Genomic DNA, 25162 nt, shown 5'->3' with positions numbered 1-25162 from the left:
ATTTTGAGCTGCTGGTGTTTCATAACCAGTTCACATCCCTCCCACGTGGAAACGTGGCAGGACAAGTACTGTGTGATATTGAAGATGCCAGCTGCTGGTGAGTTTCCCCCAATGATGTTGTATGAAAGTTTTCGAACATATTGAAAAGTCAGGGGCATTGAATAGTGACCACGCATATCCCTCTGCTCTCTCACCTTCACACACACACACCCTCATCTAGATTCTGCAGTTGTCAGAATTTCCCCATGTTACTTTAGCAGCTAAATCCAGGCTGTTTATGATAGCCTTTGTTAATATAGTCATTAAACATCTTTTATATTTTGGATGGTAGAGACTGTATAGTTCTCTCACCTTCACACACACACACCCTCATCTAGATTCCGCAGTTGTCAGAATTTCCCCACGTTACTTTAGCAGCTAAATCCAGGCTGTTTATGCTTATATTTTGGATGGTAGAGACTGTATAGGTTTTTTTTGGCTAAGTTACTTTTATTTCTCAGAAGCCTTTTGAACTTCAAGAACATAGGGCTGAGTTTACAGCGAAGGCCTTGATTCCCACGTTCACGTCACTCAAAAACCCACTGTGTGTGCCGGGCTCAACCTCATGCCGGCCTGTTCAGATCTCAGGTCACATAGGAACGTGTCAGTAGGGAGTATGAACAACCCCGCCCCCTTTTAACATATAAGAAACTGTCCCAGAATGAGCTTGGGTGGGGGTTATGTATACATATTTTGGCATGTGTGTGAAGGTTTGGGGTGAGCTTGGTAGGGTGTGTTCAGTATGGTGGGATAGTAGTCTACCATCTTTTCTGCTCACTGGAAATAAGTTTCCCCTTTGGGCCACTCAGTGGATGAGTCAGAGTTTCCAGGAATAGAAAATAAAGCCATATAATAACTGTAAAAGTCCTCGGGTTAATTTCTGAGCTGTTGTATAATATCTCCCGAAGCCGTTTGATTGCCTTCCCAAGATTCTTCAGCTCAGCTCCTCGTTATCTCTGCCTCTTTTGAAAATGGAGGCAATGACTTATTAAAGAGGTTGTTATGAGACATAAGAAGAGCTGCTTTAATGCTTAGTAATTATCTAAACTTAAGTTGTGCAGCACTGTGGAAGGTTAAGGAAGAAGTGTTTGGTTAAGGAAGAAGTGTTCGGTATTTTAAGGTGGTGAGGGAGATAATTATAAGCTATCAACCCAAGGTCAAGATGATATAGAAATCCGGAGGAGGACACGAGTCTCCAGTCTGACCCTCAGGTGGGGAGCACAGCTGTTCTCAGGGTGAGTGGTTCTTCAGGAATAAAGCCTTGCGAGGCGGTTGAAGTGGATCGCCACTAGAAGTTGGAGCCTGGAAGATGCATTTGCTTCATTTTCTTTCTTCTTTGCCTTACTTAGATCTTTCTGAAGCCCAGAACCAAACAAGATGAAATTGACTTTCAGAAGGAGGTGGGGCATGGCGAATCCAGTCATTCGTTCAGAACTTGTCTCTGTTCCTCTTTTCGGAAGTTACAGAGTCATTCGGGAGCATGTCTGCAGGAGACGGGCAGGATGAGGGATGAAGGGCAGCAAGAGTTTGGGTTCCCAGCCCTGACCTTCTGGGGGTGGTCTTGATGGTTTTGATAGGGATGTTCTGAAGAATGCTTTAGCCCTTGACACTGGGGCTCTAATGGAGAGTTTGCTTCTGAATCGAGTCAACAAGGATGCATCGATTGGTCTTCATTCTGTGTCAGGGAATGCATCTGTAGCCTAAGTTACCTTCCCTGGAACTGAAGCATGTGTTGGCTTTATTGCGGTACTTTCTATTTCCCCGGCATCCCCCATTTGAAAAACAGAGGCCTGGGGGTGGGGGGAATAGTATGTTATCAGAATGCCTGTGGAGGAGGGAAAAGAAAATCGAACATAACAGACAGGCCACGTTCCATTCATTGGGGGAGACTTCATGTGACGTAGATGGAGAGAACTGCAGACCGTTGAGAGACATGAGACCTAAGGAAAGGCAAGTTCTTGAATCAGGAGGCTAAATGTTAGTTTATCCAAGCGAATGTAGAAGTTCAGATCAGTTGCAACCACAATTCTTATTTGCTTGACAGTAGGGGGGAGGGAGGGGAAAGTTGTTTGGATTTGAGAAATTGGTAAAGGAGGAAGTGACCACTTTGATTTTACTGATTTATATGTGTGTGTATGTTTAAAATAGCTATAATTAGAATATTATGACCATAAATTTACAGATTATCCAAAAACAAATCCTATTTTTACATAAAAATTTAGTCTAGGATAAAAGAGCCTTTGTAAATCAGAGGAATGGGAGGAAAGATACTGAGCGGGTGGCTAGATCTTCATCTCACATCAAGATAAATTTTAAATGAAGTAAAGTTTAAATATATGTGTCCAGAAATTAAACCAACAATAAAAATATATAAATTACACATATATGTATGTTATTCCTTTGTGAATGATCATTCAGAAGAATAGATGTTAATATGGAAAAACATGTATGATACCAAATGATATAAAATACAAACTGAAGGGATAGATGAAATAGCAGGCATGCTTTATTGCTCATTGTTTTAGGGGTTTGGAAATAGGTATTTTTGGTTTCAGTTTTCCAAAATTAGTGATATGGCTGGAGTGTATTTGTAATATAAATGTTTTAAGTGAAGTTCATCCCTTTTTTAAAATCCTTACCTGAGGATATGTTTTTATGAATTTTGAGAAAGAGAGAAACATTGATGTAAGAGAGAAACTTAGTTGGTTGCCTCCCATATGCACCCCAACCAAGATCGAGTCCTCAACCTTGTGTGTGTGTGGGGGGGCCGGAGGGGATGGGGGATGAGGACGCTCCAACCAGCTGAGCCACCGGCCAGAGCAAGTTCATCCCTATTTTTTGAAATGTCGGGTTGGTGCTTTTTATGTACAGTTGTGAATCCCTCCAAATAGGAGTGACTTAAAGAGGGGTTTGTTCTGATGGATGAGTCAGTAGCCGAAAGACTGTCCGTGGTGGAGGGAGCCCTGGTGGGCAACTCTGACCTGTAATGGGAATGAGAAATGTCTGTACTGTTCATTACAGTCCTAAAGCCACTGTCAGAGTTGTATTTCCCATTTCATATAATTGGAAGGAGATTGTTTCCACAAAGTGCATCTCGGCCGTTAGAAAGATCTAGACGTAACCTAGATTGATTGTGCAGTGGAGTCATGGCTATGCCCTCTGTTCCCAGGGCCTGGCCTCTCACCCCTCCATCCTCCTTTAACTCGTGTGCGTTCATGAGCACACTGTCATTTCAGTATTTTCACAGAGAGAAGGGATCTCACTGTTCACCGCAGTCTCCCCTTAGCCGAAAGGTCTGAACTGACTATAACATTAACCACGACTGTTCGCAAGGAGGAAAATTTTTTTCCTTTTCCTTCCCTAATGAATATCTGGTGGGAACTGTAGCCAGCAGTGATACGTAGGAGCTAGAGGGAGCAGAGTGGCCGGATCTGGGCAGTACTTGAGGTTGATGATCCCACTGGTTGCATGCTCCATGAGCTCAGGCACAGCGCAGAGACTTTTCCCGCCATCACCTGACCCCCCCATCAGCTGAACCCCCATGGTTATGTGACTTGACCACCTGGATGCAGAAAGGGCCTGGAAAATTAGATTTCTCCAACGTTGCATCTTCTAGTAACATCTCCAGGGTAAATTCTGCCGAGTCCCTAGAACTGGTTAAAATGGAATCAGAATGTCATGTTTCTGGTTTTGAGTCAGAAGGAAGGTATTTTTGAAGTTTAGATTGCTCTATTATTTGTAGTGTGGGATCGAAATAACTTATACCCAGTCCTAACATTATGTACAGTTCTCACTAGTGTCATTCTTGGAGGAAGGGGTAGTTGCAGATTGGACCAACATGCCTTTTTCTTTACGGCCCTGCTCCCTGTACCTTCTTTACCACCTAGAAGCGTGCAAGATGTTGAAGTGACCTGAAATCCAGCGAGGAGCAGCTAGGAGGGGTCACAGAGAGGCCTCCTCTGTTTCAGAGCCCTGGGCTGCCCAGCTAACCTTGAAGAGGAGAAAAAAGTCATTGCTCATTTTATTGATGTTTTGATTAGCAGTAAAATATTATAATGTAGTCAGATTATTATCCTGCAGCCAATTAGCAATAACGAGAAGCGTGTTAATATACAAATTAATTAGATTTTAAAATTTAGGCAGTAGGAATTAACAAAGTCCTCTATTGAAGGCTTCTACTGAAGATGTTCTTTAACCAACCGTTGGTCATATAAAGCCCAGAGACTGAAAACGGAGGTGAAGAGCTGTGGCCCAGTTATCCGGAGACTCTCTAAGTCCAGTTAGGAAGCTTTCAACATTCATGGCCTTCCTGCGAGCTTTCCTAAGAACTCGGACATGAAGCCTTCTAGGGAGCCGAGCCCTAGAGGGAGGTTACAGAAATCATCTTGTTAACGTGCAGACACCGTCTTATAAACGTGCAGACATGCATGAGCGGCAGCTCTCTCCTTGACAGCATGGGGCGGGGTGGGGGGGGCGGGTAGTGACCCTCTCACTGCTGCTTTCCCTGTGCTAGAATCTGGAACCTTTAGGTCAGTGGTTCTCAACCTTGGCTGCACATTAGAATCACCTGGGAATCTTTTTAAAATCCTGCCTCCCAGAAATCAGGATTTTAAAAAGATTCCCAGGTGATTCTAATGTGCAGCCAAGGTTGAGAACCACTGCTTTAGGTGGTCCCTGATTGGTCAGAGAAACAGGTGCTGCTGCTTGAGCAGGTGGAAGGGCTGCATGAAAGCACGTAGGTAGGTTAGCATTTTTCTTCTTGGTGCATATATAGTTTTTAAAAACTTTTTGGACATGTGACATACATACATGTGTGCTGGGCCTACGGAGCTAAGGAATTAAGTTAAACTTTTGAAAGTTACTTTCATATATACTTGCTAGCTTGAAGTACGTGGCCAGTGAGAACCGGTTTAAATCCCTCTGCGGCCACCCAGGGTGAGCTGCAAGGGAAGAAACTGGCCCGGGGGATCCTCGCTGCTGGGGCCAGGCTCCAGGGCTGTCCCCGGGCAGTGGGGACACCAGGCAGGAAAAGCGGCCTCACGTCTCGTTATTGGAAAGGACGATGCTGGAACCTGGTGTGGTTCTTCTAGTCTTCTAGCTTGAAGTACGTGGCCAGTGAGAACCAGTTTAAATCCCTCTTCGGCCACCCAGGGTGAGCTGCAAGGGAAGAAACTGGCCCGGGGGATCCTCGCTGCTGGGGGATCCTCGCTGCTGGGGCCAGGCTCCTGGGCCGTGGGGACACCAGGCAGGAAAAGCGGCCTCACGTCTCGTTATTGGAAAGGACCATGCTGGAACCTGGTGTGGTTCTTCTAGTCACTTACGTCCTCAACACACGAGTATAGTTGTTCAAGTACAGGAAAATGGTTACAGTGGCTTTTCTACCCTGTTATGGCATGTGATGTGTGGGGCATATTCAGAGTTCCCCATCTGTGGAGGCCACCCTTCTGGGAATTCGTGTTGTTGTTGTTGTTTTTTAATATATATTTTTTTATTGATTTCAGGGAGGAAGGGAGAGGTAGAGATAGAAACATCAATGATGAGAGAGAATCATTGATTGGCTGCCTCCTGCGTGCCCCCGACTGGGTTCTCATGGACTGTGGTGCTGCTGTACTAAGGGATGTTTCATGCGGATCTTTTTCCATCTTCCCCACGTACCAGCCACATCTCGAAGGGCTTCGGTGCTCACATGAGAAAAATCTCAATCCAGAAACAAATCTAGATCTGCTTTTACCAGCTGCTCACCTTGTCGTAAATGAAGTTTCCTTTCAGGACAGCCCTGGTCTCCAAAGAAGAGCCCGCAGAGAGCTCAGCACAGCTTCTCCCTCCGCACATCCCTGTCAGCCCCCCAGAGGGGCTGTTGCGAGGATCTAGGGGAGGAAGGGGGGGTGGAAAGTCTCTGGTTGGTGGGACCATTGTATGTATCGATCGGTTACCTGTGGGCACTCTCCTGCACCTCTTCATGATGCTTCTTGCTTTTCCTCTAAGTGACCGAGATTCTGTATCTGTCGAAAAGGGCCAGATAGCATGGTTTTAGTGACGTGTCCGGCTCTAAGTTACACTGCAACAAATCTAGATCTGCTTTTACCAGCTGCTCACCTTGTCGTAAATGAAGTTTCCTTTCAGGACAGCCTTGGTCTCAAAAGAAGAGCCTGCAGAGAGCTCAGCGCAGCCTCTCCCTCCGCACATCCCTGTCAGCCTCCCAGAGGGGCTGTTGCGAGGACCTAGGGGAGGAAGGGGGGGTGGAAAGTCTCTGGTTGGTGGGACCATTGTATGTCTCCTGCACCTCTTCATGATGCTTCTTGCTTTTCCTGTAAGTGACTGAGATTCTGTATCTTTAGAAAAGGGCCAGATGGCATGGTTTTAGTGACGTGTCTGGCTCTAAGTTACGCCGCGGAGAGGAACTGTGACTTGCCCAAAGTGCCACCGTCGGAAAGCTAAGTTTTAATAACTAGAATGATAGAACCTTTTGGTTGGAGGAAGATCTGAAAGGTGATGTAGACTCAGCCATTCATCTGATGTGTGAATCTTCCGTCTGTAGCTTTCCTGCCAGATGGGCACAGTGCCTGCGCTCTGACACCCCGAGACAGCTTTTCAGGAGCTCTGTTCCATCCCTGGGCAGCTCTGATGGTTAGGAGCGTCTTCTTTATGTGGGGGTGAAGTCAGTTCCCCATGTATCCTGTCCCCTTGGCCATGTGACACACGTCTACTTCTCTTCCAAAAGACAGCCCTTCAGCTACTGGGGGACAGCAGAGCACCCTGCCTTCCTCTCCGGCCCCCCTCCAGCATCCACTCCCAGGAGACGTGGCTCTGACCCTTCACCATCCTTTGAGTTCGGTACAGGGTACACAGCCCCTCAGAGTCAATGTGGGTTAGTCACTACTGCCATCCCCACTTTCTGCGCTATACAACTGCTTTTGACTGATCTGAGCTTACTGCAGCGTGAATGCAAATACCAGCTGTTTTACAATAAAAGAAAGAGGGGCCAGGCTAGGTAGCAGCAGGTGTCTAAAAGTCCTACAGGTTTTAAGTATACACTTAACAATTGGTGCTGTCGTAATCCCACCTTTTTTCCCTTTCAAACCATAATTTCAACTTGTTAAGCTTTGGGGATTTATATTTCTGTCATTAAAAGGTAGTCCTTCCTTCCTCTGGGATTTCAGAGGACTCTGTGATACCTTTATTAGAGCTTTTACTGCTTTGCATTATAGCTATTTATGTCCCTTCCTCCACTCAGTTATGAGTTCCGCCAGGATAGTAATCATCCCTCATCATCTTTCTCTTCTCTCTTCAACACTTAGCTCAGAGTGAGTGTGTGATATGCTTTTGTTGAGTGAATGAGTCAAAAATATTTACTCTCTCAAACTCTGCATGTTAACAAATAAGTGGTAAGTACGTGGGAGAGGACGATGCCTCGGTGTCTGTCCGCAGCCCACTGAGAGCTCGCCCTGGCTGGCTGCTGACCCTTCCTTGACACTCTTTGTAAGGAGACATCACTCTGGCATGAATTTGCATAATTGTGTAGTCAGTTCTGCTGTAACGTGACCCACGTTCTCCTAAAAGATCACTGTGCCGTGCACACGGAACAACTAAAACTGCACGACTTACGGGGAAAGTAGGTTAGAGGCACAAACCTTTCCTCACTGACAGATTGGAAAGAAAAGGTGGAACCTTGTGAAAACAGTGGCTTACTTTTACACATGTTGCACGGTTAAGAAGTCCATCATGCTACAACACGCATGGCCTCTGCGTGAAAAGGCCTGAAGCTGGCCTGTGGAAGTGGGCATTGGGCAGGATGGCTGTCTGAGCGTGTCCTCCACAGTGCACGGAATAGCGGGTAGGTGTTGGAAGTTGGCCCGGTTAGTGTATTTCTCGGGGCTTGGTTCAGCTGGTGCAGTTTTCTGCATTCACCTGGTGTTTCTTGTGGGCAGAGCTGCACTAAGCAAATACAGTGTTCACACTGAAACAAATCCACGTTTTCAAAGCACATGTTCATAGCAGCCCGTTTCCTCTTTCTGTTATTTACTTGATCAGTATAACATCTTTTGTTGTCTTTTTTTTTTTTTTTAAACCCTCACTCGAGAAAGAGGAAGGGAGAGAGAAACATGGATCAGTGGCCTTCCATACATGCCCCAACTGGGGATCAAACCCGCAATGAGTTATGTGCCCTGACCATGAATCGAACCGGCAACCTTTCGGTGCACTCAACCACTGAGCCACACTGGCCTGGCTCTTTTGTGTTCTTAATATATTCCAGGCACTGGGGATATAAAGATGCATAAATTATAACACCGCTTGCTCATTGTCTTGCTTTTACTAGGAGGAATGAAAATAAATGTTAGAGACAGGCGTGGCTCATCTAGCCATTTTCCAAAGTCCCCTTCCAGCCAGGGTAATGTTTATAAGTCTGGTTCCTTGTCACATTTATCAGATTCTCTAAAATCTAAAAGCTATAGTTTGAAGAGCCCTTACTCTTTAGTTCGTGTCTCTTTTAGAGGCAGTTTATTAAGGAATAGCATAGAGCAGTGGTTCTCAACCTTCTGGCCCTTTAAATACAGTTCCTCATGTTGTGACCCAAACATAAAATTATTTTCGTTGCTACTTCATAACTGTAATGTTGCTATTGTTATGAATCGTAATGTAAATATCTGATATGCAAGGTGGTCTTAGGCGACCCCTGTGAAAGGGCCGTTCGACCGCCAAAGGGGTCGCGACCCACAGGTTGAGAACCGCTGGCATAGAGGAAAGACGTGTGTTTTACCCCCAGTGTCTGGTTTAAAAATAAAATGTTACCTCTTATCATTGCCATGTGTGTGATTTGCTAATGGCCTTAACTGAAAACGGACTAATGTGCCAACACAATTAAGTGACTCAAAGTCACTTGGCTAATTAGTGGCAAAACCAGAACTTGAATTCAGTTACTGTTTGAACTATAATATATTGCCTCTCAAAACTCTGTCATAAGGGGGAATCTACGTGCTATTCATTTAGGGAGAAATTTAAACTTAACTTACATTATTTAAATGAGTTTCACCAATGCAGTTAGTATTCATAATGGGATTCCTATTCTTTTATTTTAGTTTCTTCATAAAATTGGGTGCTACACAAACTCACCACAGCGTGTCCTCTATACTTACATGTCTTTGTTAGGGCAGACAGAAAATTGTGCTTCATTGTACTCAATAAGATGTAAGCATTTGCTGTGAATTGATCTGGGGTTTTGAGGGGAAGACATCCCCAATTGTGTTTGTGGAATTTGCGGTGCATTCCAGGGGGTTAAAATTTCATTGCCTCTGTCTGGACAAGCTTTCTTCCCCAGTGGATGGGTTTTATTTCCTTCCCATCCAGTCCCAGCCCCCACCCTCATCCCCAGTGCTGACTGATTTAAAAATCGCATCTGAAGTTACCTTTGGGCCTGCTCCATGGTCTTGACTGGCCCTCACAATCCACTGGCTTTGGCCACGTTGCCTTGAAGCAAAGTCATTTCTAGAGGGGGGATCTGAAGCAAAGCATGTGGTTAGCTTTTCAAGGGAACAGGAAGGGATAGTTAAAAATGTGGGATGAATGGTAACCCCCCCTCCCTTGCTTTGTAAGAGGAGAAATAAACTACTGTGTTTTGAGCCCCTAGTGTTTACAAAACATCTTCAAAATGTTTTTGTTTTGGGGAGGTCCCTGGGAGATAGGTTTATTTATCCTCTGGGGATATTTGAATTTGAGGCCTGGTGCTTTAAAAACACCACATTTCAGCTGGAATCATTTGTCCTGAGTGTGATTTGGAGGAGGAGGTAACAGATCTTCCATCTTCTGGGCGAGCGACTTCCCTGCGTTTGTCTGTGCTGAGGGGACGTGCTTCTCTGTGCAGCTGCCCTTTGAAGCCACCAAGGTTATGGGCAAGTACATTCCTAGTTTGGGGACATTAGCTTACGACCTGCTGTTTTATCTCACTCTCTGTACACCACCTGCTGCCTCTTTAAGGCTTTATGGGCAGGACTTCAGAATGGCCTTCAGTCTGCTTTGGGGCTGAAAGCCTTCCCTGGCACCTGCACAAGGAGGACATTGAAGGAACAGGCAGCCGTACATTCAAGTGGCCAGTGTGGCCTCTCTGAACACGGGGAGTAGCAGGCGAGTGTGGAGCCTCACGTGGCTGCTGGGGCTGGCGGGTGTGGTGGGCACAGCAGGCGAGCTGAAGATAGATGACATTAGAAACAGCAACAAGAACCTAAGACCCTGTCCTTTAGGCTCCCACGACTCCTCTGTGTCTTTGTTCAGTGGAAGTGCCTGAGTGACAGGTGTGACTCACCACCGGGCAGTAGTCTGCAGGCTCAGGAGTGGTGTTTGTCCGCTGCGTGGGGAGCTTTTACAAAACTCTGGCAGAATCAGGATCTCGATTTACAGGGTGCTCTGCTCAGGTGAAAGTCTGTGGACCAAGAGAAGGTCTTTCAGGATCACCCTTCTGAGGGTTCTTGAGTTGGTAGGGCGTACCCTGTTTCTCCTGTCAACCCATGTCATAGTTCAGGTATCATTCTTGCTAGCATTCATTGCTCCCTGGCATTTCATCGCTATGTACTTATTCTACTTAATTTTTAGTAGTTCTTTTTGGCTAATTTTTGAAAGATTTTGACTGTGGTTTTCTAATGATGCCTGAATTAGGCTGATTGCACAGTTATTGGACTTAGTATCACATGTCTGGATTTAAACCCATGTTCTGTTGAAGATGTGAGTACTGTGGAAGGTGAAAGATAAAAACCCTCTGCCACCTCCACGAGTGTCCCCAGGCTAACAGCCATGCCCGCTTTCTTGTTCATTTGCCCAATACACATGAACGTGTACTTGACCTCATGGAGTCTGCATGCCCTTTAGGCCCAGCATGCAGACCATGGCACGTGCCTAGCAAGGTTTGCCTGCCTTTGACTATGCATCTACCTCTCCTTGAACAGGATGTGCTTTTGATTGCCCTATTTTTGTTGTTATCCAAAAAAAAACCCCAAAACTATTAGAATCTTTTATGATTCAGGATAGAACATTAGTTTTATTATATATCGAAAATGGATCCTTAAACTTCATAATGGCTTCCAATTATTTTATATTTGCTTGTGTTATATACTATTATTTTATTGCGGTATAATGTTCAATTGTGGAAATTACTCCAAAGAGACATGATTTTTCTGGCTTAATGTGTAATTGTTTATTGAGTATTTTTCTCATTATAGTGTTTGGGTTTTTTCCCCTTTTGAATTGCAGATATAAAGAAACTTGCTTAGATTTTGTAAATTGATTATTATGTGTCCAAAAAAATCAACTATTTCTCAAGTGCTCACGATATGGAAGGCATTGTGTTTGGGATTGAAATAAATAAATGCAAAGATTTAAAGAGATTCCTCCTCCTTTCAAAAAACGAGTTGTGTGTATTAAAACGCCAGTGACAATTGATAGTGATAAGTGTCTGGTAGGTCCTGGGGGCGTTGGGTCTCCAGAATAGAAGTTGATCAGAGGGTCATGGGCCCAGGGCTGTGGTGACCGGAGGAGGGTTCGCAGGTGGCTTAACTGAAGCGGGACTTGGACAGCTGGGCTTCAGGAGCCACTTGTGTGTGACTAGGGCAGTGATGGCGAACCTTTTGAGCTCGGCGTGTCAGCATTTTGAAAAACCCTAACTTAACTCTGGTGCCGTGTCACATACAGACTTTTTTTGATATTTGCAACCATAGTAAAACAAAGACTTATATTTTTGATATTTATTTTATATATTTAAATGCCATTTAACAAAGAAAAATCAACCAAAAAAATGAGTTCGCGTGTCACCTCTGACACGCGTGTCATAGGTTCACCATCACTGGACTAGGGGGGTAAAGGGATGGTCAGGAGCAAAACAGGAGTGCAGCAGGGCCACAGTGAGGACTCAGGTTTATTCTACATGTGACATGAAGCCATTGAAGGCCTTTAAACGGGACTGACAGCAAGATCCAATTCCTATTTTAGAAGCTCGCTCAGGCTGCCAGGGAACAGCACATTCTATAACCCGTGTGTTGTTTGTGTTAAATGGCATCAAAGAAGCAGTAATTCACACCTGAGCCAATTAATGGGAGGAGGTATGACAATAAATTGATAATGTGATTCTGGGCCTGGATGAAGGGACGAGGGAGTGAGAGTGGAGGGGATGGGCTTGATGTCAGTCCTGTGAGCCTGGGATGATGGTGGGACAGCCAGGGGACATGGTCCTGGGCAGGTGAAGAAGAAACAAGTTTTGAAAACATCTCTGAAGATAAAGGCTTTTTTTAATTTGCAGGAGGGTTTAAGTCGTTGAGACGACTCCTGTCTGAAGATAAAGGCTTTTTTTAATTTGCAGGAGGGTTTGAGACGACTCCTGCCCTCAGCCTCACCTCGGTCATCTGACAGTGTTCCCTCCCAGGACTGTAGTTGTGAGTGACGGGCATTGCTGTGTTTTGGTGACATAACTCCCGCTCCGGTTACAATTTCCGCGGCTTGTTTCTCGGGTGATTTTTATCACTCGATTTCAGAGGCGATGCAAGCAGGGAGTTTTGAAGTCCAGATGCCGCCATGGGTTTGATAGGCTCCTGGCATCACCGTCCGCACTCCTTTCCTGGACCTTACAGATGTGCAGCTTCAAATTTTACATTTGAACATGTTTCCTCTTTCTTTGCTAAATTGAGGATAGTGACGTGAAATAATAACAAATGACGAAACAATGGCAAGTGACATATTGGCAAGAGGTTTTATCTTTCTACCACGTACTTATCGCATTGGTGGTTTATAGAAAATCAGCTTAAAAATTTGTCAGCTTGTCTTTTAAAAAAGATGAAATATTACAAATAGTGGGAACAGCACCTAAGTCTCCCTCACACCATTGTTAAAACATCTTTCAAATTTTCAAAAATTGTGGTTAAGGATTCACTACTGCTCCTGAAGAAAACTACATCTGCAGTCTTAGGGATTCTTCGTTTATAATTATTTAGAACGTGGCATTTACCGCAACTGGTGCCGATCAAGAAGATGGTGTTCATTAGCCCACAGGTGGAATATTGTAGAAGATTGAGAAGTAAAGGAAAATGAAGAAATGTTCTCCCAAGGAGTGTGTTAGCACTATCTTATTTGGGAACTCGTGGAATTTCAGAAGCCAAGACTCTGTGACTCCCTGTTCTGCGTGGTGCGTGATCCAGTGAATGTGCGTGGAGCCAGGTGTGAAAGATGGCGAGTAAGAGCTCCCTGTTGCTGCCTTTGTGCCTAATGTTCAGTATTGGAGTTGCCTCTGATCTTTAAATGACATCACCACCTCCCACCACCCACCCCTGCAGCAGCTGACATGCTGGTGGAGAACCCACCCAGGGGAGGGATGAAGGAAGTTATTTCCAAGAGTGGGTCTTGGGAGATGGAGACACAGGAGGCTTGGCAGCCTTGTGGATGGCCTCGCGCAGCGGAGGGGCTTGCTGAGGCTCCGTCACGCCCCGGCAGGGTGCTTTGCAAGCTTGACCATGCACATGGGGGGCGGGGAGGTGTGTGAATTTACCTTCCCAACCAGATCCCCGGTGAAGCCAGTGCTGCTGGTCTGTGCACCACACGTGGACTAGCGAGGTTGTAGGATACACACGTTGGAGCCATAGTGTGAGGTGGTACACAGTTTGGCACCAGAAAGGTCAACACTTACTTAGAGAAACTGTCCAAGTCCTCTTTCCCTGCTCCTCCTCCGTGATTTCAGGGAAAGAGCAACCTCCATGGACTCATTCTGGATCATCCGTGGGGCTCACACACAAGCTGGTCAGACAGATGGGCAGCACCCGGTGCCATGGGCCCCAGCAGGTGGTCTGAGCAGACTCAGGAGGAGGTTTGTCGTCTGGCCTCAGGAGTACAGGCATGTCAGAGTGCGACAGCATTCATCACCAAGGATGGTAGATGTTTCCCAGGGCAGGGCCCACTTCTCACAGCGACCTGCTGGGAACAGGACGGAGTGGCGCTGGCCTTCCCACCACACACTGGGGAACGCTGCTGCTTAGCCTCTCTGAAGGAACAGCCTCCTCTGCTGCACACCGAGTGGCAGCTGCGTGAACTTGGTGCAAAGCGACGGAGGTCACTGATACTGCAGCCCTCAGGAGGAGCCCAGGGCCAGAGCGGCCCACAAGCCCTGGTGTTTGGCACCTCTTCCTCCCTTCCCTCCAGAACACGGAGACTTGGTTGCCACTGGGAGGAATTGCTTTCTCTTACCTGAAGTAACTCGAGACCTTCCTTTTGATACCTGGATCCTGAAGGGAGAGTGATTTCGAGGGAAAAGAAGTAGGTGAGGGATGTGGCCTGATGCAGGTGACCGTGGGAGGGTGAGCCAGTGCAGAGGGGCGCTGGGTCACACAGAGCCCAGCTGGCACCTCCGAGCCCCGATGCAGAGGCTGCGGAGGAGCTCGGGTGGGGAGGATGGTGTGGAGGGCCAGGAGCTGGGGAGCGCCTGGGGACAGACTTGAAAGATGGAAAATCCTCCGTCAGCGTTGCACGCCCCACCAGCCTCTTCACTAAGGTGGGTCTCATTGATTGTCTAATCTGTGCCGGAGTCACATGAAACAGAATCTTAGTGAACTAAGTAGGGTGACTGGTAGTATTTCAGTGGCGTTTTGGTGCTGGTTGCTTTTACCTTTGTCTTTGAGAAGATAATCCTTGGTAAAGTTCCAAGTGTTGAAAATAGAGTTTAATTGAGAGCCAATCGTTTGCAAACCTTAATGAGCTTTTAGAATGGGAAAGTTATTAGCTGGATGCCTTATTCCATAGCCCCATAATACCAAAAACATAGTGATTCAGCAGACAGCTACAGATCCAAGAGACAAAATGACAAGGACACATTTTACCAAAGAACCTTTGCTTCAGAAGGTGACCAGGGTCAGATTAGCCTCACAGTTACCCCCCCCCCCTTTCTGGCTGTGAACCTGGGCCCTCAGGCAGTGGCATTAGGTGGTAGCAGTGGGCAGCAGTGCAGTGCGGCAGGTGTCAGATCTGCAAACAGGTGTGTGAGCTTGACAGCTTCAGGTCCTCAGTTACACTTTGATGCAAATACTGTAGGGAGCCACCTGGAGAAAGACAGACAGACTGCATTCAGTCCTCCCTCACATCCTCACACGGTTGTTCCTAATGGGAAAGTGGGGGTGAGTAGGTACTAGGAAGACTATTTTTTTTTTAACCAAACATCTAAAATTATCATTCACTTTCAGTGCCCTGGTCCCACCTCTTGGAAAATTTCCAAAGTAAGCAGAGGGTGTCCTTGTTGTCTTAGGGTCTCAGGAACGCAAGTGGTGGCTTTGTTATGGTGACAGCCTTGTCCCTGGGTTTGCTCTTGGCTCAGAGCAGGCACGGCATGCTGCACAAACTTGGTTGACAATCCTTTTAGATCCTTTCCTTGTTAGGACCCTCTGTGCTCGTGTGCAAACACAGAAGTATCTGGTGAAACACTGAGTGTGCACTGGTGTTAAAGGTGGTTGTCCTTGGGGGTGTGCACCTGTGTGCTCACAGTGTCGTGTGGGCACGTGGTCCACAGCCAGGCAGGGCTGATTAGGACAGGCCAGGAAGCTGCAACCTGTGGGGGTGGGTCAGTGGGTGCAGAGGCAGAGAGGCGCCCACGACAGGAGCCAAGCAGGGGACGATCTTGCCAGAGAGGCCAACTGACAAATATTGAGGCTGGCAGGAGGACACGAAACACAATAATGGGGGTATGACTTTGAGGCCAAAATGTGACAGCTTGGGCTTTCTCTGAAGTGGTATTTGGCACTTTTCCAGTGTTCTCAGAAGTGACTGGAGATTTCCTCCTCTGTGCCTTGTTTCTCGTGCCGGGTGTCTACACATCCCAGAACACGATTCTGTTGAGTGGGGCCTGAGATGGGTCTCCCGGGCCAGTGCAGCAGGAACATACATGTTCCAGATAAAGGGGCGTCAGTCAATGAAATACAGTAGAGCTCTTCCTAAGCTCTCATTACTACCCTTATCTCTGGCCCTTTCAGAGAACAGACACAAAGGTCAGCGCCACAGGGTCCCGACTGCCAATTCCATGTCCTTTTCCTCTGTGCTGTGTCCTCCCTCTTCAACCGGCATCTCCTGGAAGGCAGGGGCGGGTTCTTCTTTGTCTCTGTGTCCTCCGCCCCTAGCACAGTGCTGGGCACATGAAGTGACACAAATCAGTCTTTTCTTGTATGAAGTATGAAACACGAGGATCATGACTTTGACACTTTTGTGTGTGTTTTTAGGGTTTTTTTGTACCCCCATTTCCATCCCCAGTAGATCACAGCTTATTTCTCTCATTCTAATTTTGGTCCTTCATCATCATGGTCCTTCATTGCTGTTATTTGCTAGAGTCTGCAAAAGAAATTAAAGGTTTGCAAGCTTAGAGTGACCTTTAAGGGTGCTTTGTTCTGTAGGTTGAAGCCATTCTGATGGGCTCTAGGCTGCTCAGTCACGGTTGATATTCCCCTTGAAGGCACATGGGCATACGCTTAAGGATTGATGCCTTTTGGTATGAGGTTTACAGGGAATAAACTTGACACAAGTTTAAATACACTCAGCTACAGTCTGTTGATTTTTCTTTAACCCCTGTCAGATTAACCTCTATCCTGGGTTAATCTGGTAAACTAGATAATAACCAAACTAGCTTCTCTAATAACGGCAGCCTCTAATCTGCTGGTCTCCACACGCTTTCCCAGTGGGCTGCTGCTGTCTTGGCAGGTGCAACGACTATTTTTTCCTATTTAGGATTTTGCTTTTACTAAGGAACCCTGGGGCCGTTAGAGGTTCGCCATACAGACTTCAAACCAGAGCTTAGCCTCCCAGATGGTAATGAATGTTTACACAAAATGACAAGTACAAAATGGAATCTCTTTGAGTCTTTCCAAGCACCCATCACTCCCCTGATCGCCCACTCTTGCAGTGTTTGGAAATTAATTTGCCTTGAACAAACAGTGGGTTTTCCTCCATTTATTTGAATCTGCAAATGGAACAAACTGGTCTCCATTTAATGATTTGAAGAAAAGGAGAGAGGAGGAACATAAAGAGGGAGTGTATGTTAGAGAAGGTAGACAGTCTGTGAAACACCACTGGGATGTAGTTTTCGAGGTAGAATCTAAAACTTGGGGAAAGGTAAAAATATTGCTAAGTTAATTCAGTAGCACAATTTTTGTTTCAAAGGTATGCATCTTTGCTACAAGGATTTTTGTTTGAGGTAACAGAATAGACAAAAAGTGTTTAAAAAATGGGTATTGATTCAAAGAAATTTGATGCTTCCATATGTTTTGGGGCTTTTCATTGTTGAACATTTCAACATTTATTAATGTTCCCATGTTTCTTTAATTTGAGCTCTGGGTTCTTATTTGGCTGCAATCTTTATTCCTTCTGGGTGGTGAGGTCTCTGTGGCTCTGTCATTTGGACAGATAAAGGAGAAGTTCACTAGAAGATAGGATGATTTAAAAACAGGAGATGTCCTTTTCTAGATAATATGAATCAGACATTCAGAAAGATACAGATGGACGGAAGGATGGATGGGTGGATGGGTGGATAGATGGATGGATGGATGGATACCTTGCCTCATGGCCAGGGCCCCACATGGTTTTCTGGATGTCTTTAAGGCTCACTCATATTTGCTGCAGTAATGACTTTGTAGTGAGGAAGCTGTGTGAGGGCTTTTTAATGGAGTATAAAGATGTGTGAAACCCAGAAGCTCAGAAATGTGCCTTGGGAGAGGTTTTTTCCCCTCCTCCTCCTCTACCACCAAAAATATTTACTATTTACTTTCTGTCCAGATACACCAGGTAGAGCCAGTTAGGAATGCTAAGGAGTAGTTGGAAGGCTAATGCTCACCAGATCCTACCCTTATTTCCGAGAGGCAAATATTTGTCTGTCCTCTGGGTGAGGAGCTTTTTAAACAAAAATAAAAATCCATCCAAGGTGGGATGGGAGGAGGTGGAGGAGGGAAAGGGGGGATAGAAAAAAAAAAAGAAAACTTTGTGGCTTTGTCCATTATCGTATTTTAAAAGACTTGAACAGTCACTTTTTCAGTTGACTTCTTTTGGCGGTAGAGGTGTATTATCCACGAAGGGACTCATTTTAAAATATCCCCTTTTTTCTTTTACAATAATAACACATATTCTCTATAGAAAATTCGGAACTCTTAAAAAGGCAACATCTAGAGTCACTGGTTATTTCTGGGTGATAGGATTCCAGTGAACATCCTGATATAAATCTTCCTGGTCTTTCTTCTCTTCCTCCACGTGTACATTTACACAGATAATCGCCAGTATTGAGGCTGTGTACACGGATGGTGGTGCACTTTAGAATTACTTAATAGTAACTTGGTCATGAAATATTTTCCATGGCATTCAATACATTCCTATAATAGTTTTGGGGAACTTTGATTACCTACCTGTTTTGTGCATTACATTGTGGAAAGTGCTTAATATAACTTCATTTAATCTCCTCAACAACCTTTGAGGTGATTACCTCATTTTTGCAGTAAATCATTGGATTTCTAGAAACAGTAGTTCATCATTGGGACATAATGCATCAAATCGGAACCCTACCACACCCAGTGCCCTCTTTGTAATACAAGAAATATTTTATGACACACTCTGATTCTTTACTTTGTGACCTGAACTATATCATTAACATGCTTTTCTATACACATAGTTTAAAATGCATATAAACACATAGTTTAAAATGTATGTAAAGGAGAAACAAGGAGAAAGTAATTGTAATGACAATGACTTTAAGTACATAAATGCTTATTTATGAACATGAGAAGACAATGAAATGACCAGGTACTTTAGTCTGTAAATAGAATGGAATTCTGACTCATATAGGAACACTAGAGGCCTGGTGCACGAAATTCGTGCACTGGGGGCGGGGGGTGTCCCTCAGCCCAGCCTGCACCCTCTCCAGTCTGGGACCCCTCGGGGGATGTCTGACTGCCAGTTTAGGGATTGGGCCTAAACCGGCAGTCAGACATCCCTCTCACAATCCAGGACTGCTGGCTCCCAACTGCTCGCCTGCCTGACAGCCTGATTGCCCCTTAACCATTCCCCTACCAGCCTGATCAATGCCTAACTCAGTGGTTCTCAACCTTCTGGCCCTTTAAATACAGTTCCTCATGTTGTGACCCAACCATAAAATTATTTTCGTTGCTACTTCATAACTGTAATGTTGCTATTGTTATGAATCGTAATGTAAATATCTGATATGCAGGATGATCTTAGGCGACCCCTGTGAAAGGGTCGTTCGACCGCCAAAGGGGTCACATCCCACAGGTTGAGAAGCTCTGGCCTAACTGCTCCCCTGCCAACCTGATCACCCCCAACTGGCCTCCCCTGCCAGCCTGGTTCCCCCCAACTGCCCTCCCCTGCAGGCCCAGTTTCCCCCACATAGGGGCGGCCATCTTATGTGAGGATGTGACGGTCAATTTGCATATTACCTCTTTATTATATAGGATGGGTCATGGTAATTCAGATACTAGGACCAGCCTTACCATAGATGTCATAATTCCCCCCAAATGATGGACTCTTGGTTGTTCATAACAAGATATAATAGATATAATGTACAATAGTTGCATTCCTAGAAAATCCAATATGTATTAAAACAATGACGCCAAAATGTGTTAATATGCAAAGTCAGATTTAGGTTCTGGGTTTTTCATTTCTACGAGTGTCCAGTGGGACTTCAGAAAGCAAAAACTTGAGAAAGCAAAACGAGATGTTGTGTGGGGTTGTCCTTCACATTGCAGTACATCTCATATTCCCAAGAGCCACCGTGCCTTCACTCACTGTGACAGCCAGACACCCCCCAGATTGAGAGGGAGAGCCTCCACTTACAGGGCCTCGACCTGTCTCTCTTTTCTTCTGCATCAGGAAACGCCCTTGAACATAGACATTCTCTAAGCATTTTTGAGGATTCAGTTCTGGAATCTTTTTTTTGTTTTGTTTATTCCCAAGTATTATATGATTTCTGTTACTGTAGAGGGGATCCTTTTTTCAATTTTATTTTTCTATTCACTGTTGCTGGTGTACAAAAGCTACCAATGTTTCTGGTTTTTCTTTATTTGAATTCCTTACTGAGCTCTTAGTGGTTCTAATATTTTTCTTTAGCTAATTGTCTATGTTTTCTGACTAGAGCTTAATTATAGTTTTTATAAATAATACTTTTGGCTTCTTCCTTTCGTTGTATGTTTGCTGCTGGCTTTCTCTTTAAATGACATGGATAATTTGTTCCTTGGAGGTTCAGCCCACATTGTTGGTAACACTAGAGGCACCTGGTGCCTTTTAGGAGGTTGAGGTGTTGATTATTGAGTAGTTTCCAGTTTACTCTTATGATCTGGTTTGTTTGTTTCTAAGTCAGTTTTAGTCATTTATGTTTTTCATAAAATTCATTTTATTTTCTAATGATTGAAACTTGCACATTACATTTTATTTTATATAAAATATACTCTCCATGTATATACTCAAACCACTGTTCAAATTCCCCGTCTGGTTTGCTTTACTTTTTATTTTTGTCTTGCTCAGAATGTTTTTAAATGTAAAACTAACTTTCTTATAAAATTTTTAATCGGTAATGTAATCACATGATCCAGAATTTAAAAATATATGTATGTGTGCAGTGCAATACCTCCCCCGCCCCACACACACACACACACCCCAGTTCCTTGTCTGTCTACTTGACTCTCCTCCCATGCCCCCACACAGGTACCTACTGCTGTGGTTTCTTGTGTATTCTTCCAGAGTTCATCTATGCATAAAGTGAAAATATATGTTCATTTTCTTCCATTTGTCCTAAAAGCTAGCATATGCTATACATTATCATACAGAGTTCCACATTCGTTTTTATAGCTGCAGTATTTGCCATGCTATGGAGGTACCAAATGTATAAATAACCAGTCCCCTAATGATTACAACTTGAGTTGTTTCCAAACTTGCAATTCAAACCATGATGCTGAATGTGTCCATAAGCCAAATCCTTACACACCAGCCCAAGGGAACTCCCATTAGGTTTTTTGGCTAAATGTTGCCAAATTGCCCTACTCAGTAGGGTTTACATTCTACTGGTAAAGTATCAGAGGGCCCATTTTCCCCAGGGAATTGTATCAAAATCAAACAAATTCTTTCCTAATCTATCCTTAAGTTTGTAAAAACTCTATGGTGTTTTGAGTCAAGCTTATTGAGGTATAATTTGCATGCAGTAAATTCACCCTTTCTACTGTATAGTATGCAGTGTAATTTTAAATTGCATGCCTTTTACTAGCATGTTGTGTTATTTTTATAATCACAAGAAGAGAGATTTTTGATTCTCAAAATGTAATGAATGGAACTTCTAAATACGACCAGTCTATTTGCACATTCTCATTTCTTTCAACCTCAGCAAATTTCATCCTTTGGCAAATTCAGAGCACACAGAGCAATACAAAATGATTTTTTAAAATGTATTCTTGCCAATTCTGGAGAAGCGCAGTAAGACAAATTGACTGTCCGGGTGGAAAAGCTTAACTGGGAAGATACATTTATTGAATAATTGAAAGGAAGAGGAAATGCATTACCGATTAGCTGCAAAAACGCTTGACATCTAATATGTCTACTATGTGCCTCCAGAGACGTGTGTAAATGGGGAGTCATAAAACCGTTTCAGCCCCGAAGTTCCTGCCAGGCCTCAAGCCTGTCGTTGTCTTGCTCAGAGGTTGCAGCACCAGGACATTGATGGAGTGACGATAGCTTTCAGGTTTAGCCTGAGGGCAGTGCTCCAGCAACTCTTTGTAACTTTCCTAACCCTTTACACTGTCCGGTTGTGCATAAATATGTTAAATGAGTCCTAGAGTTACCATTGTCTGCTTTATTTTAGGATTTTTGCTTCTTAGGGGGCAGCATAGAGTAAATCAGAGAAAAGGCTCTTGGTGGTGTCTGATTTATGAACTGATTTATGAGATAGCCAATGGCCTCCGGCAAGCGAGTTCCTTAGTTCTCTGGGCTTCTTCACTGTCTAGTCCAGTGGTCGGCAAACTGGCCCCTTGAGTGTGACTCTTCCACAAAATACCACGTGCAGGCGCGCACGTACAATGCGATTGAAACTTCGTGGCCCATGCCACGGGGCCAAAGAGCCACATGTGGCTCGCGAGCCGCGGTTTGCCGACCACTGGTCTAGTCAGAGAGGGTTGGATGAGAGCCTTGCCCGTCACAGAATGGTCCACGCATCAGCATCACCTGGGAAGTTTTCAGAAAAGCAGATCCTGGAGCCCTGCCCCCAAGCTCCTGAATCCACATCTGCATTTTAATCACGTCTTCAGGCGATTTGTGTGCACATGGAAGTTTGAAAGGTTCTCAGATGGTCTCCCAGATTCTGGTCTAGTTCCAAAATCCGTGCCTTCTAGGTTCTTCTGTCATCCATCACAGACTGTCTCATAAACACTCCCAGGGTTTGCTGGAGAGTTTTGGGTCTCCCTGTGCACTCGGTGACTGGTGGCGGCCGCAGTGACTCCCAGGCTCACCCACTCCTCTTACTCCCTCGGCCTGTGTTTATGTTGGGACCGAGACATGGGCAACAGAGGAGACACGAAAGCCAACCCCATTTGCCTTCTCAGAGCCTCAGGAAGGGAGCCCCAGCCTGTGCAGGGCCTCCTGCAAGTCTGACCGCATTGTCCAAATTCTAGAGGCTCATCAAATAAAGAACCAGGGGATCATGCAGTCCCGCTAGATGCATGAAGTACTTCGGTATTTCAAACGTGCTTCCTTACCAGCATAGCCCCCTGGAGAAGGAAACTTTATGCCAGAGAGGAACTTGGTCTAGACATTGGTTTTTGGAGGGAGATCATGAATTTGAATGTGGACTTAATGGGATAGAAAAGATCGCTGTCTTCATTCCTCACCAGCCCAGCCCAGAGAAAACAAAGCCGTACAAAAGGAGAGCCACGTCCCTGCCACTGGAGCAGGCGTGACCATCCTAAATTAGCGGCCAAAGGGTGGCGAGTCCTGCTTGTGCACACGGACCTTCTCGTTGAGGAAATGGAAAATCTGTGTGTGTGTGTGTGTGTGTGCGCGCGCGCTGTTATGACTCTGCCCCAGACCTAACTGTGTGTGTGTGTGTGTGTGTGTGTGCGCGCGCGCGCGCTGTTAGGAGTCTGCCCCAGACCTAACTGCCAGCCCACAGTGTATGCAGCCTGTGATTTTCAGTGAGCTCATGTGATTACTCGCTATGGAATACCTTGTGAAAATGATGGAAAAAACACACAGAGGCAAGCAGAGCCTGCGTAGGGGGGTCTGCGGACAGAGCGTCGTCCTTGTGGTTGAGGAACTCTTCTGTCTGTCTTTCTGCATCAAGGATCTTGACGTCCTCTTCCCAGCCCTCAGGTTGGAAACAAAGGCTTTGGGAATTCACAGAATGTCAGCTTATTATAAGCAAAAATCTTTCTGGAAAGATTCTCAAGACGGCACCCGATGGAAATACACCCGAGCAGATGTCGGAAGTCGGAGTTACTTCTCTCAGGCCCTTCCTGGGTGCTTGTTCCTTCCGTACCTGAAGCCCGTGCCTGTGTCCCTGTGAGTGCCCAGCGGCCTGGAAGATGGCCACGTTCATATTAGCCAGAAATGCACTTTGTTGTAAACCCCGTTTGGTCGGTCTTTGTGAGTGTTATATAGGTTAGATCTCTGTTACCAAAAGAACATTGGAAATAATGGATTGCTTTGAAGCACATTCCAGGAAGTAAGATGAGAAGGGAGGATACACGAATGTGTCACCAGAGGTTAACCGGGCAGTGAGGACACTGTGTTCTTCACACTGGATACGGTGAGATGGGACGAGAACGTTGTGCCCGAAGCAGTTCATGTAGGAATGCCTGGGCACACCCTCACTGCAGAGGGCATTGGGGCCTACTCCCACTTACAAGTTGTGCAGTAATAAAAGATTGGATATTTCTGCACAAAAATGTGGGAAAGAGCCGTTTTCCTCCAGGTGTTTACAAAAGCACTCACTCATAAATAGGGTCATTTTAAAATATGTAATGCCGTGTTTGTCTGTCATTATCCTGTTAGGGAATTTTATGGAATTTGACTGATGGAATAATCAACCCCTACACTAGATGTGGCCTTGACCTTTTGACCCTTGGAGGAACACATGTCTTTTAAGTTCGTACAGGAGCGTCTGTTTTCCACATTTCTTTCATGATTGTAGAATTTTACTTAAATATTACATCGAGTCTCAGTCTCAATGTCATCACGTGGGTGAGTGCTCCTGGTGTGGTCGGGGAGGGTGGGCGGGATCCTTCAAATGCTCTAGCAGGTGTAGTTGCCAGTAAATTCAACTTAAGTTCATGCTTGCACTTTTGGTCTCAGACGTTGCCGGGATCAGTTGCTAAGCATTAGGAGGCTTGATGCTTGACCGGAAGGCTAGCACTTGCTCGACAAAAAATTATTTCACTAAAAGTCAAGGTGTCTCATCTATCAAAGTGGAAAGTGGGGAGGGAGGCAAGGCCAAGGAAAAACATCTGTGTGCGGTTAAATAACCTTTGCTGCATTTGCTGTTGTTGAATAACCTTTGCTTTGCTGCATTTGCTTTTGGAAACACTTACCTTTTGTATATCCAAAACCTGTGTTTGTTTTTTAAACAGAAAAATGAACTTGTCGGCTATTATTCTTAATTTTGCTTCATAAAAGGTTTTGTCAAGATTAAGGAAAACATTCATTTTTCAGACTCTGGGGGGCAAAAGCTGCCCCCCATCCTCCTCATCTCTGCAGGTGGTGGAACCCAGACAGGAAGCTTGGACTTGTCTGAGTGGGGACAGTTTGCTCTGGTCTTGGGGTTGCTTCCCCTCCTGTTCCACACTCACTGTCACTAATTGCCTGTCCTTCTGTCTTCGCTCTCCCCTACAGATTCGGAGTTGGGTGTTGGCACACTTCCCGAACACGACAGCCAGGATGCAGGGCCGATCGTCCCCAAGATATCTGGTCTAGAGAGAAGCCAGGAGAAGAGCCAGGACTGTGGCAAAGAGCCGATCTTTGAGCCCGTGGTGCTGAAAGACCCCTGCCCGCAGGTCCCGCAGCCGCCGCCCCAGCCCCAGGCAGAGCCCCAGCCCAGAGCTCCCGCTCAGGACCCTGACTCTGTGCACAGCCCAGAGGCCCCGCCTCA

General features: G+C 45.4%; 1 protein-coding gene across 1 annotated transcript in view; it reads left to right on the top strand.

Moving 5' to 3' along the window:
• Window positions 1-25162, top strand: part of AUTS2 (autism susceptibility candidate 2) — a gene marked incomplete at its 5' end in the record, with an annotated part of 1129652 nt that overhangs the window by 1074893 nt on the left and 29597 nt on the right. The window contains one exon of the mRNA XM_014544397.1: window positions 24907-25156. Coding sequence (XP_014399883.1) covers window positions 24907-25156 — 250 coding nt within the window. The remainder of the gene's footprint in view (window positions 1-24906; window positions 25157-25162) is intronic.

The sequence above is a fragment of the Myotis brandtii genome, unplaced genomic scaffold, assembly GCF_000412655.1.
Source record: "Myotis brandtii unplaced genomic scaffold, ASM41265v1 scaffold363, whole genome shotgun sequence".
Lineage (NCBI taxonomy): Eukaryota > Metazoa > Chordata > Mammalia > Chiroptera > Vespertilionidae > Myotis > Myotis brandtii.
The sequence above is the reverse complement of the archived record's forward strand: the minus strand, read 5'-3'. Positions and strand labels throughout refer to the sequence as shown.